Below are 17965 nucleotides of genomic sequence, written 5' to 3' on the forward strand. Positions count from 1 at the left end.
GTACTTGTTATTCAATACTTAAAATGAGTATCATTTTGGTTTGCAAAAAGATTTCTTAATTATGTCTCCCCCTCTCTGGGGGAGACATATTGTTTTTGCCCTGTCCGTCAGTCCGTCCGTACGTCACACTTCGTTTCCGATCGATAACTGGAAAACCGCATGACCTAGGATCACCAAACTTGGTAGGGAGGTTGGTCGTGAGGTGTAGAGGATCCCTATTGTTTTTGGGGTCACTAGGTCAAAGGTCAAGGTCGCGGCGACCCCCAATATAAAAAACATTTCTGCTCAAAATCTTGAGAACGGTTTGACCTAGGTTCACCAAACTTGGTAGGGAGGTTGGTCATGAGGTGTAGAAGATCCCTATTGTTTTTGGGGTCACTAGGTCAAAGGTCAAGGTCGCGGCGACCCCCAATGTAAAAAACATTTCCGCTCAATATCTTGAGAATGGTTTGACCTAGGTTCACCAAACTTGGTAGGGAGGTTGATCATGAGGTTTAGAAAACTCCTATATTTTGGGGGGTCACAGGGTCAAAGTCGCTGTGACCTCTAATGTAAAAAAATATTTCCGTGCAATATCAGGAGAATGCTTTGATCTAGGTTCACCAAACTTTGAAGTGAGGTTGGTCATGATGTCTAGATGATCCCAATTGTTTTGGGGGTAACAAGGTCAATAGTCAAGGTCGTGGTGACCTTCCATGTAAAAATCATTTGCGTGTAATATCTTTATGTCTCCCCCATTCATGGGGAGACATATTGTTTTTGCCCTGTCCGTCAGTCAGTCCATCAGTCTGTCAGTCAGTCAGTCAGTACGTCACACTTCGTTTCCGCCCAATAACTATAGAACTCTTAGACCCAGGAACTTCATACTTGGTATGCTAGTTGGTCATGACTAGTAGATGACCCCTATTGAATTTGGGGTCACTAGGTCAAAGATCAGGGTCAACGTGACCTTGAGGTGAAGAAACGGTTTCCACTCAATAACTAAAGATCCTTTGGGTCCAGGAACTTCATACTTGGTATGCTAGTTGTTCATGACTATTAGATGACTCCTATTGATTTTGAGATCAAAAGGTCAAAGGTCAAGGTTACCTTCAGGTAAAAAATGTTATGTTGGCAGTGACCTTAAGCTTAAAAATGGTTTCTGCTCAATAACTAAAGAAAGCTTGTACCCAGGAACTTCATAGTTGTTCATGACTAGTAGATGACTCCTATTGATTTTGAGATCAGTAGGTCAATGGTCAAGGTCACCGTGACCTTGAGGTGAAGAAACTGTTTCCGCTCAATAACTAGAGAACGCTTGCAACCAGGAATTTCATACTTGGTATGCTAGTTGGTCATGACTAGAAGATGACCCATATTGATTTTGAGATCACTAGGTCAAAGGTCAAGGTTGCCATGACCTTGAAGTGAAGAAAAAGTTTCCGCTCAATAACTAAAGATCCTTTGGTTTCAGGAACTTCATACTTGGTAAGCTAGTTGTTCATGACTAGAAGATGACCCCTATTGATTTTCAGATCAAAAGGTCAAAGGTCAAGGTTACCTTCAGGTAAAAAATGATACGTTGGCGGTGACCTTAAGCTTAAAAATGGTTTCTGCTCAATAACTTAAGAACGCTTGTACCCAGGAACTTCATTCTTGGTACGCTAGTCGGTCATGACTAGTAGATGACCCCTATTGATTTTGAGATCAGTAGGTCAAAGGTCAAGGTTGCCATGACCTTGAGTTGAAGAAATGGTTACCGCTCAGTAACTAAAGAACACTTGCACCCAAGAACTTAATACTTGGTATGCAAGTTGGTTATGTAGATGATCCCTATTGATGTTGTGATCAGTAGGTAAAAGGTCATGGTCACGATGACTGTGAGCTGAAAAATGGTTTCCGATCAATAATTGAATAACGCTTGCGCCAAGGAACTTCATACAATGCAAACTTCGTTTACATTTTCCATGATTAATCAACAACACTTTCTTCTCTTCACTATTTAATATAATCGAATAAACCAAACTTCACTGTTGGTTTGTCTCCAGTCCAAAGTTACAAATTTCATGTCCATCATTTATTTTTTCTCAGCTACAACCACACAATAGGGGAGACAAGCGCTTTTTCAAAAAAGCAATCTCTAGTTTTGTTTGTGATACATTTTGTTTGTATTAACATTTGGTCAATCGAATATGGCCCATCGCTGAATTTGGCCTAGATTGACGGACAACACAGCTCTTATTGGCGGACGTTATGTAGTAGATTCTAAGACCATATATCCCATATTAGTCATAAGGTTCATCAGTAAGGGCCGCATCGTCTTCTGGTCTGGGCAGTGTCATCGGTTTACTGTTTATTCTGAATTAAATTTGCTTTTAATACCTTATACCTCTGTGTATAATTGTACCAATGTGATGTTTTATGTGTTGTGACTGTAATTCCATGAATTTTATTAGAATTTCTAGACACTAAGAATATTAGATACTTTGGTATCAATTGATGCACATTACGCAATGTAAAATGGTTTACATTTAGACCAACAAGCATGATATTATATGATTTGTCAATATAGATTTAAGCAAACATTTTTATGGATCGTTTTTTTTCGAAATCCCTTCAGAGGTTCAAATAGGATGAAGCAGATACAGTTTATGAAGTTTTAAGTATCGAGACAAACATATGGTATGTGGACAGACATGGTTTAATGACACAAAGTCTATGATCTAGCCACAATAATGGGCATTTTGAGAAAATTGTTTGATAATTTGGACAAATTAATGTTTCTCTGTGACCCCACAACTCGCAACTGTAAATCCCATGTCAAATTATTCAAGTTTTTTATAAGCTAATCTTAATACGAAAAAAGACGGCCAAGATGGTCCTATATTGCTCACCTGATTGGACAAAGGGTTACAGTAATGATGGGACAACATACTGGACGCCTCCTCCTTCTGCCTGTATGTTGCAAAAAGCTGCACACAGAAAGAAAACATAAATTCAGAATTTTATTCAGTGAATTATTAAATTTGAAACATTAAATATTGTAAAGTGAATATAGTCAATACCTTTCAGTTATTTTACCATTACTTTATATACACACCTGCAGTTATTGTATAAAACAAATATTAATTGATCAATCAATAATTATCCAAAAGTTCCTATTCACCAATCAAATCATTGAAATGTGCAAAGAAGCCAAATGTTTAACCAATGAACAACTTATTGAGGGTTTATACAATTGGCTGCAGTACTGGATATATTAATAATGACCAACTAAATATTGGAATGCCCAGTTTATGACCAGTTTTGGGCATCATATCAAACATGTTATTCATAAAAGAGTGTGTGTTACCTTAAATGCATCATGGACCTTAAAAAATGTCACACCATGGACACCGTCATTCTATTTTTAGCCACAGGAAACTGGTGTCATATTTTCACTAGTCTTATATTACTTTAATACCTACTTCTGCTTGCCGTGGCTCTATGACTTTGATTCTCAGTGCTGTAAACTGTATAATAACATTGAGCAAATGTATAAATTGTAAACAATTAACTAAAGTATTAAATACTAGCAGCTTAAGTTAAAAAGAAGTTGAAAGTAATGGACATTTTAACATTTCCATAAAATGATACTTTCCAAACACTAACAGTTGTCATGATGCAGTAACATTGAGATAAAAATAAATAAACATTGATCTATATCCAGAAGGTAAAATTTCTTTCTAAATGATTTTTTAACACAGAAAGTATGACAAAAAATGGCAATGTTTCATATATAACATCAGTGTTAGAATAAAAGAAATTACATAAAATGAAAATTATATCTTTGGCTAGCCATATAAATAGAGGGAAAACATCAAATGCTATTGTGCCAACTCTGAACTGGGCATTGAATTTTCGTGTTTCATTGAAATACTCAAGATTAGACTTTGCTGTAATCGTAATGCTGGTATACATGAGTATACATGTTATACTCTTGTTTATAATTTAAACTCTGTACAGTACTATTTACACAAACACTCATCCTGATTTAGCATATAATATATGATCATCGCACACCGATGACAATGCCCATCTGTTTTTTAATAGTCAAACAAGGAGCATAACTGCGTATTAAATTCAGAATTATGAAAAATGCTACACATATGCAAATTATCACTGTAAACATGTGTACTAGTTTTATTGTGAATAAATTAAACAGCCTTTCAGCAAAATTGGCCAATACTTATATTTCTTAATCCCTCCGACGAAACCAAGCTATGACAAAACCAAGACTTCTAAAAATAGACAAGCTTTATTGGTTCAACAAATCTACATGACTAGAGTTCATCTTTGCTGTCTCTTCATTTTCCTTTCCATCTTTTTCTGTTTTTTATCATCAACTTCTGGTGCTTCGGCAAATATCCATGGCGATAGAATATTTACCCACAATATATAAAACGCTCTTCCTGGTGCCTGGAAATTTGTAGAAAACAGCAAATAGAAGCAATTACTTTATAAATATGTACTTTATCGATCATTTTATTTTTCATATCATTCTTTACATTATGATACATTGTAATAATTTTACATCCATTTTGAAGTGTAAAATATAACATATTGTATTGAACTAGGCATTGAACAATGATGGAGCATTGTAGAAAATTGATTGTTTGAGTCGTAAGTGGTTGATAATCACTTTCAATAACAAATTCCTTTTCTCTATCATAAGAAACTACATTTAAACTATTACAAAACTTAAACAGAGTAACAAAAAGATAATGCCACACATTAGATAGGACTGTAGTCCTGGTTGCTAACTGAACTGCATTGCCAGATTAATAATATTACACATTGAACGTTTTGACAACATTTTTATTCTTTGTCTTGGAAAGAACCAATTTATGCAAAAATGCATATAAAATAGACATATAAGACTGCTGATTTTTTTTTGGATGTTTTATGCATTTTGCTTAAACCGCTAGTAACTCTTTCAGCCATAAAACGTTTTCAAATGGAAATATGAAAATATGTGATCTGATGTTTTGTCAGCAGTCTTTTATCACTGATTTGCAGATATTTACGAAAAATGTGCTCATTCCAAGACAAAAAATAAAAAAGTTGTAAAAACAGTAAATCTGTGAGAGTGGCAGCTTTAAAGTTGAAATACCAAATTAACTAAATCTTCAAACTTTACAGAAATCAGTTTTGATTATAAAATCAATGATCGGCCTTTGATCATATCCAATAATCAATAATGGTTTTGTAAGAATTTGAATCCCTAACATTTACTAATAGAAAGCTACTTTTCATACATATGCATGAAAGAAGTATTTAATACATAAATGAACTCGAGTCAGGTTTTGATAATAATCATTAATGAGTAGTCTGGAATACGCAGTAATAGAACAACAACATACCACAAGCCATAACAACCAGAAGTAGTTGGAGATCAAGGCTAGTATCTGGACAATGGCTGTCAACAGAATCACATCCTTGGCATGCCTGTAAGAAAAACGATCTTGACTATATTTGTTAAATAGCATTATATCTTATTTATATTCAGACTGAAGATATGACACAAACAGTACTGGGCTATTACTAAAATCAAATATTTGTTCTAGTTACAAATTACAGATAACTATTTATATACAAATAAATCAATGTCAATTTAATGTAATTTATTGAAGTTAAATGTGTTTTACACATTTCACTTAAGTCGGATAATAATCAACTACAAAAACTTTTATGAAAACTTAAAATATGGTTGTAATGTGAATAAAATGTCTTTAATAACAAAATAATTCACATAAAAATTTGAACATTTTAAAAAATTCTTGAAGTTTTAAACGTAAATGAAACAAGAGCTGTCACAGTATGTGATGAATGCCCCCGAATGTGACATTGACCTACGAACAAGGTCAGTACATGAAAAGTTGATCTTGCCTTTACGTGTCAAATACATATATGGCAAGTTATTTTAAATTGCCTCTGAACATAAAAAAATACCACCCATACTTGACAACCTACACTGTTGTGTCCTTATATTCAGAATTCCCTTGTGAATAAACACTTAGTGTATCTTTCACCTTAGAGGTAGGGACATGGGTCTTGCACGCGACACGTCGTCTTGGTATGTGGAACACATGTGTTAAGTTATTTTAAAATCTGTCCATACAAGAGAAAGTTACAGTCCGGACACAACAGCCTATACTCTATGTCCTTATATGCAGCACTCCATTGTGAATAAACACTAAGTGTGACCTTGACCTTTGCGGTAGGGACACGGGTTTTGCACCCGACACGTCGTTTTGGTATGTGGAACACATGTGGCAAGTCATTTAAAATCTGTCCATACAAGGGAAAGTTACAGCCCGGACACGACAATCTATACTCTATGTCCTTATATGCAGCACTTCATTGTGAATGAACACTAAGTGTGACCTTGACCTTTGAGGTAGGGACATGGGTCTTGCACGCGACACGTCGTCTTGGTATGTGGAACACATGTGGCAAGTTATTTTAAAATCTGTCCATACAAGGGAAAGTTACAGCCCGGACACGACAACCTATACTCTATGTCCTTATATGCAGCACTCCATTGTGAATAAACACTAAGTGTGACCTTGACCTTTGAGGTAGGGACACGGGTCTTGCACGCGACACGTCGTCTTGGTATGTGGTACACATGTGGCAAGATATTTTAAAATCTGTCCATACAAGAGAAAGTTACAGCCCGGACACGACAACCTATACTCTATGTCCTTATATGCAGCACTCCATTGTGAATAAACACTAAGTGTGACCTTGACCTTTGAGGTAGGGACACGGGTTTTGCACGCGACACGTCATCTTGGTATGTGGAACACATCTGGCAAGTTATTTTAAAATCTGTCCATACAAGGGAAAGTTACAGCCCGGACACGACAATCTATACTCTATGTCCTTATATGCAGCACTCCATTGTGAATGAAAACTAAGTGTGACCTTGACCTTTGAGGTAGGGACATGGGTCTTGCACGCGACACGTTGTATTGGTATGTGGAACACATGTGGCAAGTTATTTTAAAATCTGTCCATACAAGGGAAAGTTACAGCCCGGACACGACAACCTATACTCTATGTCCTTATATGCAGCACTCCATTGTGAATAAACACTAAGTGTGGCCTTGACCTTTGAGGAAGGGACACGGGTCTTGCACGCGACACGTCGTCTTGGTATGTGGTACACATGTAGCAAGTTATTTTAAAATCTGTCAATACAAGAGAAAGTTACAGCCCGGACACGACAACCTATACTCTATGTCCTTATATGCAGCACTCCATTGTGAATAAACACTAAGTGTGACCTTGACCTTTGAGGTAGGGACACGGGTCTTGCACGCGACACGTCGTCTTGGTATGTGGAACACATGTGGCAAGTTATTTTAAAATCTGTCCATACAAGGGAAAGTTACAGCCCGGACACGACAATCTATACTCTATGTCCTTATATGCAGCACTCCATTGTGAATAAACACTAAGTGTGACCTTGACCTTTGAGGTAGGGACACGGGTCTCGCACGCGACACGTCGTCTTGGTATGTGGTACACATGTGGCAAGTTATTTTAAAATCTGTCCATACAAGAGAAAGTTACAGCCCGGACACGACAACCTATACTCTATGTTCTTATATGCAGCACTCCATTGTGAATAAACACTAAGTGTGACCTTGACCTTTAAGGTAGGGACACGAGTCTTGCACGCCACACGTCGTCTTGGTATGTGGAACACATGTGGCAAGTTATTTTAAAATCTGTCCATACAAGGGAAAGCTACAGAGCCGGACGGACGGACGGACGATGCAATTTTAATATGCCCACCATCGGGGGCATAAAAATGTATGGTACAGCGCAGGGTTTTGTAATAGTCAACAAACAGTCAATAAACTACTAAAGATGAGTTTATGTCAAAACTTGTGGAGTTGGTTCTTGTCTGCTCGTACTTTGTTCTTAGTTACTCGAGAAGCATAAGTTATGATCACTATTATTTAGTTACAGTAATTGGAATTTTTAGAGATACTGACTGTGACATACTGTACTACAAATATTGACATCATTAATTCATAGAATTTCTTTATGGACTTTTGAGATAAGACTTACATAAGAATTAAGCTTTTGCATTTGGACAAAACCATGTAAAATAATGGTTTCTGCACCAAGTTTTTTTAAGAATTATACACAATGCTAGTTGGTGATGTTAACTGTATTGTGCCACGTTGTAAAGGACAACACTCAATAACTAGCATGCAGCATAAGTGAAAAGTGTTGTATCTCTTTGTTATCTAGTAAATGGTCTGCCTACTTATTACTGTTCCGATACGGGAGTTAGTATAGACGAAAAAAAGGTAAAATGCTACAAGTGTCAACATAGTCTTTTATGAAAGAACAACAATCAAAAACTAGACAAACTAACCAGACAAATGAACTACTAGAATGAAAGAATTGTTGTTAACTTACTCTGCCATGCCCGCCTCCATGTTGAGATCGATGCCCCCACCAGCCATGCTGCTCATAAACTTGTAACAACCTCCATACACACACAAGACCAGCATTGATAGAACCTGTAAGAAAGATCTTCTACATGTTTCCCAGGCTTCCAAGTAGGGGAAAAATGGTAGGTTTTCAAAGACATATCAATGAGGAAGATGCCTATAAACTAACCTGTAAGCACAGGGGTAAGCACACAGGCTTCTAACCAAAATGTTCCAGGTTTGTTTCCTGGTCAGGGCACCTGTGAGTTTGTTTTATGGTCTTCAAGCCAGACAAGAGGGTTATCCCTGGGATACACAGTTTCCCCAACAACAACAAGACAAAACTCTAGCTTAACATCATGCCAACGAGAGAATAATATAATGTAATAATTTGCTTCGTAAACTATAACTATGAACAGCTCCTGTAAAATAGCTTAAACAAGAGCACCAGGAAGCAAACGCCAACTGTTTATTTGATGACAGGTATCATCATTATAGTGTGGAACATTACAGTGGTGACGTTATCTTTGTGAATGACATCAAAGCTTTCCACAATCAGTAATAATTACTGAACCCACTACCAAAAATACCAAAATTATAAACAACAAGTGCAAAGCCATAGTAACTGTTTTGGACAATATTTCAAGGTTAGTGCTCAATAAGTAGCATGTGTATATTGAAATTTCATTATTTATCCACACACTACTTATTGCATGGTAAGAGCTCTTCCTACTAGTTACTGTTCTGATATAAGTAATGAATGAACAAAAATAAAGAAAACGCCATCCAATATTGTACAATATAAAATTAAAGCATGTTGACAAAATCATTTATAGGAATACATTGTAGATGTACATTAGAAATAACTTTGACATAAATGTTTGGTACTTACAATGTAAAATGTTGTGAATGTGTCGCTAAAGAGGATGATCTGTGCCCCATAAAATATTGCCTGAAAAGATTTACACTAATGAAGAAATATAATACAAGAACATCTCAGAAGTCTCAAAAAACGAATAAAACAATCAATATACATGTAACTGCATTGAATCAATGATTTTATTTCTCAATTACAAAAACCTATTTTCCTTAAAATATCTAAATTATGGCAAAAAGTAAACAAGAATGCTGCAGAGTGAACACCAAAAGCTTGTCTAATTCTTTTTGTTAAATGTATTTTCAGTTATGGCTAAGGTTAAAGTTCAAACATGACAAAGGTTATCGCAATACTTTTTCTTTGAAAAATTGAAAAGCTAAAAATTACAGTATTAGAAAATAATAACAGTAAATAACCGCCCAAACTGAGCTATTAAACAAATTTTCTCCCAACAGTACAGTTATCTAGTCTTATAATTTGATTTGTAAAATTTGATTCATTTATAAATTTATTAAAGGGACTAGACACCAGATGATACAATTGCAAGAAAAAAAAGTAAATTGCCACAACCGAAGCTAACATAAAATTGACATTGTTATGTTTGCATTGAATCTTACTTGCTGATGTTCCACATCGCTTATGACACATACATCTTTCGCAATTTTGCGCATTTTTCAATTTTAAATTTACTGGGGTTGTCTATCACGTTTATCTCAATAAGTTTAAAAATAAAGTTGATATAATTATCTGTACTTAAAAACAGATGTGATTTAAACTTGGAAACCATTACTTGCTGTTTTTAAACAGGGAAACTTAGAAAAGACAGCAACATGATTGTTGTATTTATTTTTTTATCATGTAAAATGACATATTATCAGCCTGCTACTAGCTCGCATTGACAATTCTAGGCTGGTTTTGAGGAAATACTGTATTTGCTGATTTGTTTAACCATATGGTGTCTAGTACCTTTAAAGCTGCACTCTCACAGATTGAACGTATTGACAATTTTTAAAAGTTGTACAAACAGTATATCTGTGAGAGTGCAGCTTTAATATAATTTGCATTTAAACTTACTATGGCACAAAGAATGATGTACATATAAAACTGCATTGTCGATTTGTTTTCGACTTCAATTTGCTTCTGACCTTTGGTCCCCTGTTTTCCTTTGGGCTGCAATGAAACGGGCATAAATGAGTTTATAAGTCATAATTCAGTCATAATTGCAGCTCTCCATATTAAAATGTTTAAATTTGAGATGTACAATAATAACAATTTGCTGAAAGGATGTAAAGTATTATTTTTGACATCTTATTCTTAAACTTTGATCTCCCCTTATTATTTTTTTAAAGGACATTGTAACTTCACGAATTTGATAAGAGTGTCCATGCAACAATCATTTCCATATTTTTTGAGTCAATAAAATAATACCGGCATTTTCAAGCTTGATGCTGTTCTATAAAATGTTATAAATGTGTCCGAAAAGTTGCCACATCGAAATGTTCGTCAGCCGGCGTTCTCCTCGGTGAAGAGTATCCTTGGAGCAGTCAACATTTAATGGTGGTGCTAAAACCCAGTACCCGGTATCCGATGCTGATACCGTGATATTGTCAGATGATAAATCCTGGTAACACATGACATGGTATTTATTGCTTATTGAAGGCGTCGTTAATATATTACGGTGTCTGTTTTAGATTTATAATTATGACTTATTTGATTTATTGGACAGCAAGTCGAGTCAACACGTGTATGTGCAAGATGAAACCACATGTGACAGAAGCAAGCTATTTTAGCAAACTTAATTTCATGATTTCCCATATATATATACAAAATTAAAGAATGGTTTACTTCCACCTCCTTTTTAGTGCATATCCTCGTCACCGTGTCCGTCCTAGGATATTTGGTGAGTATCGCATTTAAGTTAATAATTAAAATACTTAGCTGGCATATCTACATTTTTTATCTAAATTTATTATCACATTAATTTAATAAGGATCCAAGACGGACCGGGAACGACTTCATCAGTTGATCATTGAGGCGAACATAGTATTTGATTTCAAAGGCTAATCCATGTAACACCAACTCTGAACGAGAGGGTTATATGACAGTGGTGAATATAACTAGGGACAGTGTGGGGAACATTTAGTGACAGCGCAGAATACATCTAGTAACAGCGCAGAATACATCTAGTGACAGCACAGAATACATCTAGGACAGCACAGAATACATATAGTGACAGGGCAGAATACATCTAGTGACAGTGGTGAACACATCTAGTGACAGCGTAGAATACCTCTAATGACAGTGGTGAACACATCTAGTGACAGCGCAGAATACATCTAGTGACAGTGGTGAACACCTCTAGTGACAGCGCAGAATACATTTAGTGACAGTGGTGAACACATCTAGTGACAGCGCAGAATACATCTAGTGACAGTGGTGAACACATCTAGTGACAGCGCAGAATACATTTAGTGACAGTGGTGAACACATCTAGTGACAGCGCAGAATGCATCTAGTGACAGTGGTGAACACATCTAGTGACAGTGGTGAATACATCAAGTGACAATGGTGAATACATCAAGTGACAGTTCTGAATACATTTAGTGACAGTGGTGAATACATTTAGTGACAGCGCAGAATACATCTAGTAACAGCGCAGAATACATCTAGTGGCAGCGCAGAATACATCTAGTGACAGCACAGAATACATCTAGTGACAGGGCAGAATACATCTAGTGACAGTGGTGAACACATCTAGTGACAGCGTAGAATACCTCTAATGACAGTGGTGAACACATCTAGTGACAGCGCAGAATACATCTAGTGACAGTTGTGAACACATCTAGTGACAGTGGTGAATACATCTAGTGACAGTGGTGAATACATCTAGTGACAGTGGTGAATACATCAAGTGACAATGGTGAATACATCAAGTGACAGTTCTGAATACATCTAGTGACAGTGGTGAATAAATGTAGTGAAATTGTGAATACAAGTAGTGACACTGGTGTAAACTTCTTGTGACAGTGGTGAACACATCTAGTGACAGTTCTGAATACATATAGTGACAATGGTGAATACATCTAGTGACAGTGGTGAATTCCTCTAGTGACAGCGCAGAAAACATCTAGTGACAGTGGTGAACACATCTAGTGACCGCGCATAATACATCTAGTGACAGTGGTGAACACATCTAGTGACAGCGCTGAATACATCTAGTGACAGTTCTGAATACATCTAGTGACAATGGTGAATACATATAGTGACAGTGGTGAACACATCTAGTGAAAACGCAGAAAACATCTAGTGGCAGTTCTGAATACATCTAGTGACAATGGTGAATACATCTAGTGACAGTGGTGAATACATCTAGTGACAGCGCAGAATACATCTAGTGACAGTGGTGAACACATCTATTGACAGCGCAGAATACATCTAGTGACAGTGGTGAACACATCTAGTGACAGTGGTGAATACATGAAGTGACAATGGTGAATACATCAAGTGACAGTTCTGAATACATCTAATGACAGTGGTGAATAAATGTAGTGAAAGTTGTGAATACAAATAGTGACACTGGTGAAAACTTCTTGTGACAGTGGTGAACACATCTAGTGACAGTTCTGAATACATCTAGTGACAATGTTGAATACATCTAGTGACAATGGTGAATACTTCTAGTGACAGTGGTGAATACTTCTTGTGACAGTGGTGAATATATCTAGTGACAGTGGTGGATACTTCTAGTGACAGTGGGGAATACTTCTTGTGACAGTGGTGAATATATCTAGTGACAGTGGTGAATACTTCTTGTGACAGTGGTGAATATATCTAGTGACAGTGGTGAATGCTTCTAGTGACAGTGGGGAATACTTCTTGTGACAGTGGTGAATATATCTCGCGACAGCGGTGAATACATCAAGTGACAGTGCTGGATACATCTAGTAACGATGGTGAAAACATCTAGTGACATTAGTGGCAAATACACCTAGTGCCAGTGGTGAATACATGTGGTGTCGGTGGTGAATATATCTAGTGAATGTGGTGAATACATCTAATGACAGTGGTGAATACATCAAGTGACAGCGCAGAATACATCTAGTGACAGTGGTGAACACATCTAGTGACACTGGTGAATACATGAAGTGACAATGGTGAATACATCAAGTGACATTTCTGAATACATCTAATGACAGTGGTGAATAAATGTAGTGAAAGTTGTGAATACAAATAGTGACACTGGTGAAAACTTCTTGTGACAGTGGTGAACACATCTAGTGACAGTTCTGAATACATCTAGTGACAATGTTGAATACATCTAGTGACAATGGTGAATACTTCTAGTGACAGTGGTGAATACTTCTTGTGACAGTGGTGAATATATCTAGTGACAGTGGTGGATACTTCTAGTGACAGTGGGGAATACTTCTTGTGACAGTGGTGAATATATCTAGTGACAGTGGTGAATACTTCTTGTGACAGTGGTGAATATATCTAGTGACAGTGGTGGATGCTTCTAGTGACAGTGGGGAATACTTCTTGTGACAGTGGTGAATATATCTCGCGACAGCGGTGAATACATCAAGTGACAGTGCTGGATACATCTAGTAACGATGGTGAAAACATCTAGTGACATTAGTGGCAAATACACCTAGTGCCAGTGGTGAATACATGTGGTGTCGGTGGTGAATATATCTAGTGAAAGTGGTGAATACATCTAATGACAGTGGTGAATACATCAAGTGACAGTGGTGAATACATCTAGTGACAGTGGTGAATACATCTAGTAACGATGGTGAATACATCTAGTGAATGTGGTGAATACATCTAGTGCCAGTGGTGAAAACATCTGGTGTCGGTGGTGAATACATCTAGTGGCATTGGTGAATATATCAAGTGACAGTGGTGGATACATCTAGTGACAGTGGTGAATACATCTAGTGACTGTGGTGAATACATCTAGTGACAGTGGTGGGTACATCTAGTGACCGTGTTGAATATTTCTAGTGACAATGGTGGATACTTCTAGTGTCAGTGGTGAATACATCTAGTGACAGTGGAGGATACATCTAGTATCAGTGGTGAATACATCTAGTGACAGTGGTGAATACATCTGGTGTCGGTGGTGAATACATATAGTGTCAGTGGTGAATACATCTAGTGGCAGTGGTAGATACTTTTAGTGACGGTGGTAAATACATCTAGTGACAGCGACGAATACATCTAGTGACAGTGGTGAATACATCTAGTGACAGTGGTGAATATATCTAGTGACAGTGGTGAATACATCTAGTGACAGTGGTGAATACATCTAGTGACAGTGGTGAATATATCTAGTGACAGTAGGGAATACATTTAGTGACGGTGGTGAATACATATAGTGACGGTGGCGGACACATATAGTGACGGTGGTGAATACATCTTGTGACAGTGGTGAATACATCTAGTGACAGTGGGGAATACATCTGGTGTCGGTGGCGAACACATCTAGTGACAGTGGGGAATACATCTAATGACGGTGGTGAATATATCTAGTGACGGAGACGAACACATCTAGTGACGGTGGTGAATACTTCTTGTGCCGGTGGTGAAAACATCTAGTGACGGTGGCGGACACATCAAGTGACGGTGGTGAATACATCTAGTGACCGTGGCGAATACATCTAGTGACGGTGGCGAATAGACCTAGTGACAGTGGCGAATACTTTTAGTGACAGTGGTGAATACATTTAGTGACAGTAGTGAATACATATAGCGACAGTTGTGAACACATCAAGTGACAGTGATGAATAAACATGTATCTAGTAACAGTGAGGGATTGTTGATCTTATGACACCAAATTGAACACCGTGATCTTCTCTAACTTTGTTAGTGGTCAACGCAATATTTTGTCCAATTAGAAGGCATTTGCCAATACATTTATTTGAGTGAATCAGCAGTCAGTTATTGATAATCCAAAGAAGTGGTAGATAATTATAAAGTGTTAATGGGTAGTTTACACAATGTTCTAAAAACACCTATTTTCTTTTATTTATTTTTTAAAGATTGTTAGTATATACTTACACAAACTAAATGGTTATACGACTGTGTCGCATCAAACCGTTTATTTATGTTAGGACATACTTACAACCTTTAACCATTTCAAAGTTATATTTTTTTTAGATATTCACCTGGTAATGTATTTGTGCATATAATCAATTGTTTTACATATTTCATGATAAACCATGTTTTAATTTGGTAAACACAAATAATTTATTTATATCTTAAAGTGACATTCGCATTTAAAATCAACACATACACATGTATAACAAACATAGATTTTGACTGATAAACCTTTAACTACGTGCTAAATTACGCATTTTAATATGGAACATATTAATTACATTAAATCACCGGTGGATCATCCATCGCCTCACAAGGTGGAAATAACGTGTTTCTGCACTTTTATACAAATTAGGCCTGAAAAAAAGTTTGGTTAGGGTAACATCCTTTTCAAAAATAGATAGGGTACGTAGGCTATTTTTTTATTTGGTTTATATAAGAAGATTATTTTCATCATAGAGGATTGGTGTTAAAGTTATCTTCTTCACGGGTTTTTCCGGGTTCTCCGGTTTCCCTACTACATAAGATCCACACGCTCCCACAACATCGTGCCAACAAGAATAATTAACGCCCCCTGATTGACTGATGAGTTACGCCCCTTGATTGACTGATGAGTTACACCCATTGATTGCTTGATGCGATACGCCCCTTGATTGCCTGATGCGATACGCCCCTTGATTGACTGATGAGTTACGCCCCTTGATTGACTAATGAGTTACGCCCCTTGATTGACTGATGAGTTACGCCCTTTGATTGACTGATGAGTTACGCCCTTTGATTGACTGATGAGTTACGCCCCTTGATTTACTGATGAGTTACGCCCCTTGATTTACTGATGAGTTACGCCCCTTGATTGACTGATGAGTTACGCCCCTTGATTGACTGATGAGTTACGCCCCTTGATTTATTGATGAGTCGGGCCCCTTGATTGACTCAAGTTTAACAGACGAGAGTTGGCATCCTCTGGTGGTGCCGTTAGTTTATAAATTGTTGTCTGCTGGACAGATATGTGGCATATGTTTAGTAGTTGCTGTAGAAAATGGTGCATTGTATTAATTGTGGTCCACGATGACCTACTTGTTCATGTACTTTATCGATTCTTTTGAATGAAACATTCACTGCCTATTGAAATACACGTGGTGTTCGTGTTTGCTTGCTTCTGGAATATGATTTTTATTCCACTATAATCAGATCATTTTAGATCATTGTACTTGAAGGTTATGCAGACAATAATAAAGATATAATGACGTCTTAAGATTTTTGAATTTTCTCAGAACGTCTACTACTATACTAGACTGATGTCTCCAGTGACCATGTTGGCAGTGGTCTCAGACTCAAGACTGATGTCTCCAGTGCTCATGTTGGCAGTGGTCTCAGACTCAGAGAGCGAATTAAAAAAAAAAAGTGTTAAATTATTTTATGAAAAAAGATGTTATAACACGGTCCGAGTGTACATTTAAAGTTGCGCTCTTATTCAAAATCAACAGATACACATGTATAACAAACATAAATTTTGACTGATAAACTTAAAACATCTTACTAAATAATGCATTTATTGAAAATATTAATTCTGATAACAATATTGTAACCGTTTATACAATAGCTAAACACGCAAAAATATTATATGATTAGCGACAGTGTGTGTATACCACGTGATAAATTGCGTCGTAACTGCTGAAGGCAATATTTTGCTTCAAATGAAAACTTTAAACAAAAATAATTTTCCTATTTTTTTCACCGTTTCGAATAAAATATAACGCAGTCTACGCCTCTTACGGAGTCCCGCCTTCGGTCGTTTACCAGAGTTTGATTGAGAGTTTAGTTTCTTAAAACATTTCGACAAACCTTTTCATAATACGGCCGTCTGACGGAGCACTGTCTAAACTACTTTAACTACGTCCCACGACAACACCAACTATAATACAAATATAATGTATGCATACTTTACCTACGCCCCACCAGGACAGCAGCCACTATACTACAAATATAATGTATGCATACTTTACCTACGCCCCACCAGGACAGCAGCCACTATACTACACATATAATGTATGCATACTTTACCTACGCCCCACCAGGACAGCAGCCACTATACTACACATATAATGTATGCATACTTTACCTACGCCCCACCAGGACAGCACCCACTATACTACAAATATAATGTATGCATACGTTACGTACACCCACCAGGACAGCAGCCACTATACTACACATATAATGTATGCATACACTTTACCTACACCCACCAGGACAGCAGCCACTATACTACACATATAATGTATGCATACTTTACCTACACCCACCAGGACAGCAGCCACTATACTACACATATAATGTATGCATACTTTACCTACACCCACCAGGACAGCACCCACTATAACAAAACATAATGTATACATGTATACGTTAACAACGCTCTACCAGGACAGCACCCACTAGAATACAAATAAAATGTATGCATACTTTACCTACGCCCCACCAGGACAGCAACCACTAAAATACAAATATA

The 17965-nt window shown here is 37.0% G+C and overlaps 1 protein-coding gene across 1 annotated transcript; it reads right to left on the reverse strand.

Moving 5' to 3' along the window:
- Window positions 1-2958: 2958 nt before the first annotated feature.
- On the reverse strand, window positions 2959-10889 carry LOC128243417 (transmembrane protein 208-like). Its single transcript, XM_052961195.1, has 6 exons — window positions 10780-10889; window positions 10426-10521; window positions 9367-9426; window positions 8461-8564; window positions 5382-5466; window positions 2959-4437 (listed from the first exon to the last, which is right to left on the reverse strand). Exons 1-6 carry the CDS (start codon window positions 10783-10785, stop codon window positions 4309-4311), a joined length of 480 nt encoding a protein of 159 aa, XP_052817155.1. The 5' UTR covers window positions 10786-10889; the 3' UTR covers window positions 2959-4308.
- Window positions 10890-17965: the final 7076 nt, after the last annotated feature.

This window comes from Mya arenaria, chromosome 8 (assembly GCF_026914265.1).
Source record: "Mya arenaria isolate MELC-2E11 chromosome 8, ASM2691426v1".
In the NCBI taxonomy this organism is placed as follows: Eukaryota; Metazoa; Mollusca; class Bivalvia; order Myida; family Myidae; genus Mya; species Mya arenaria.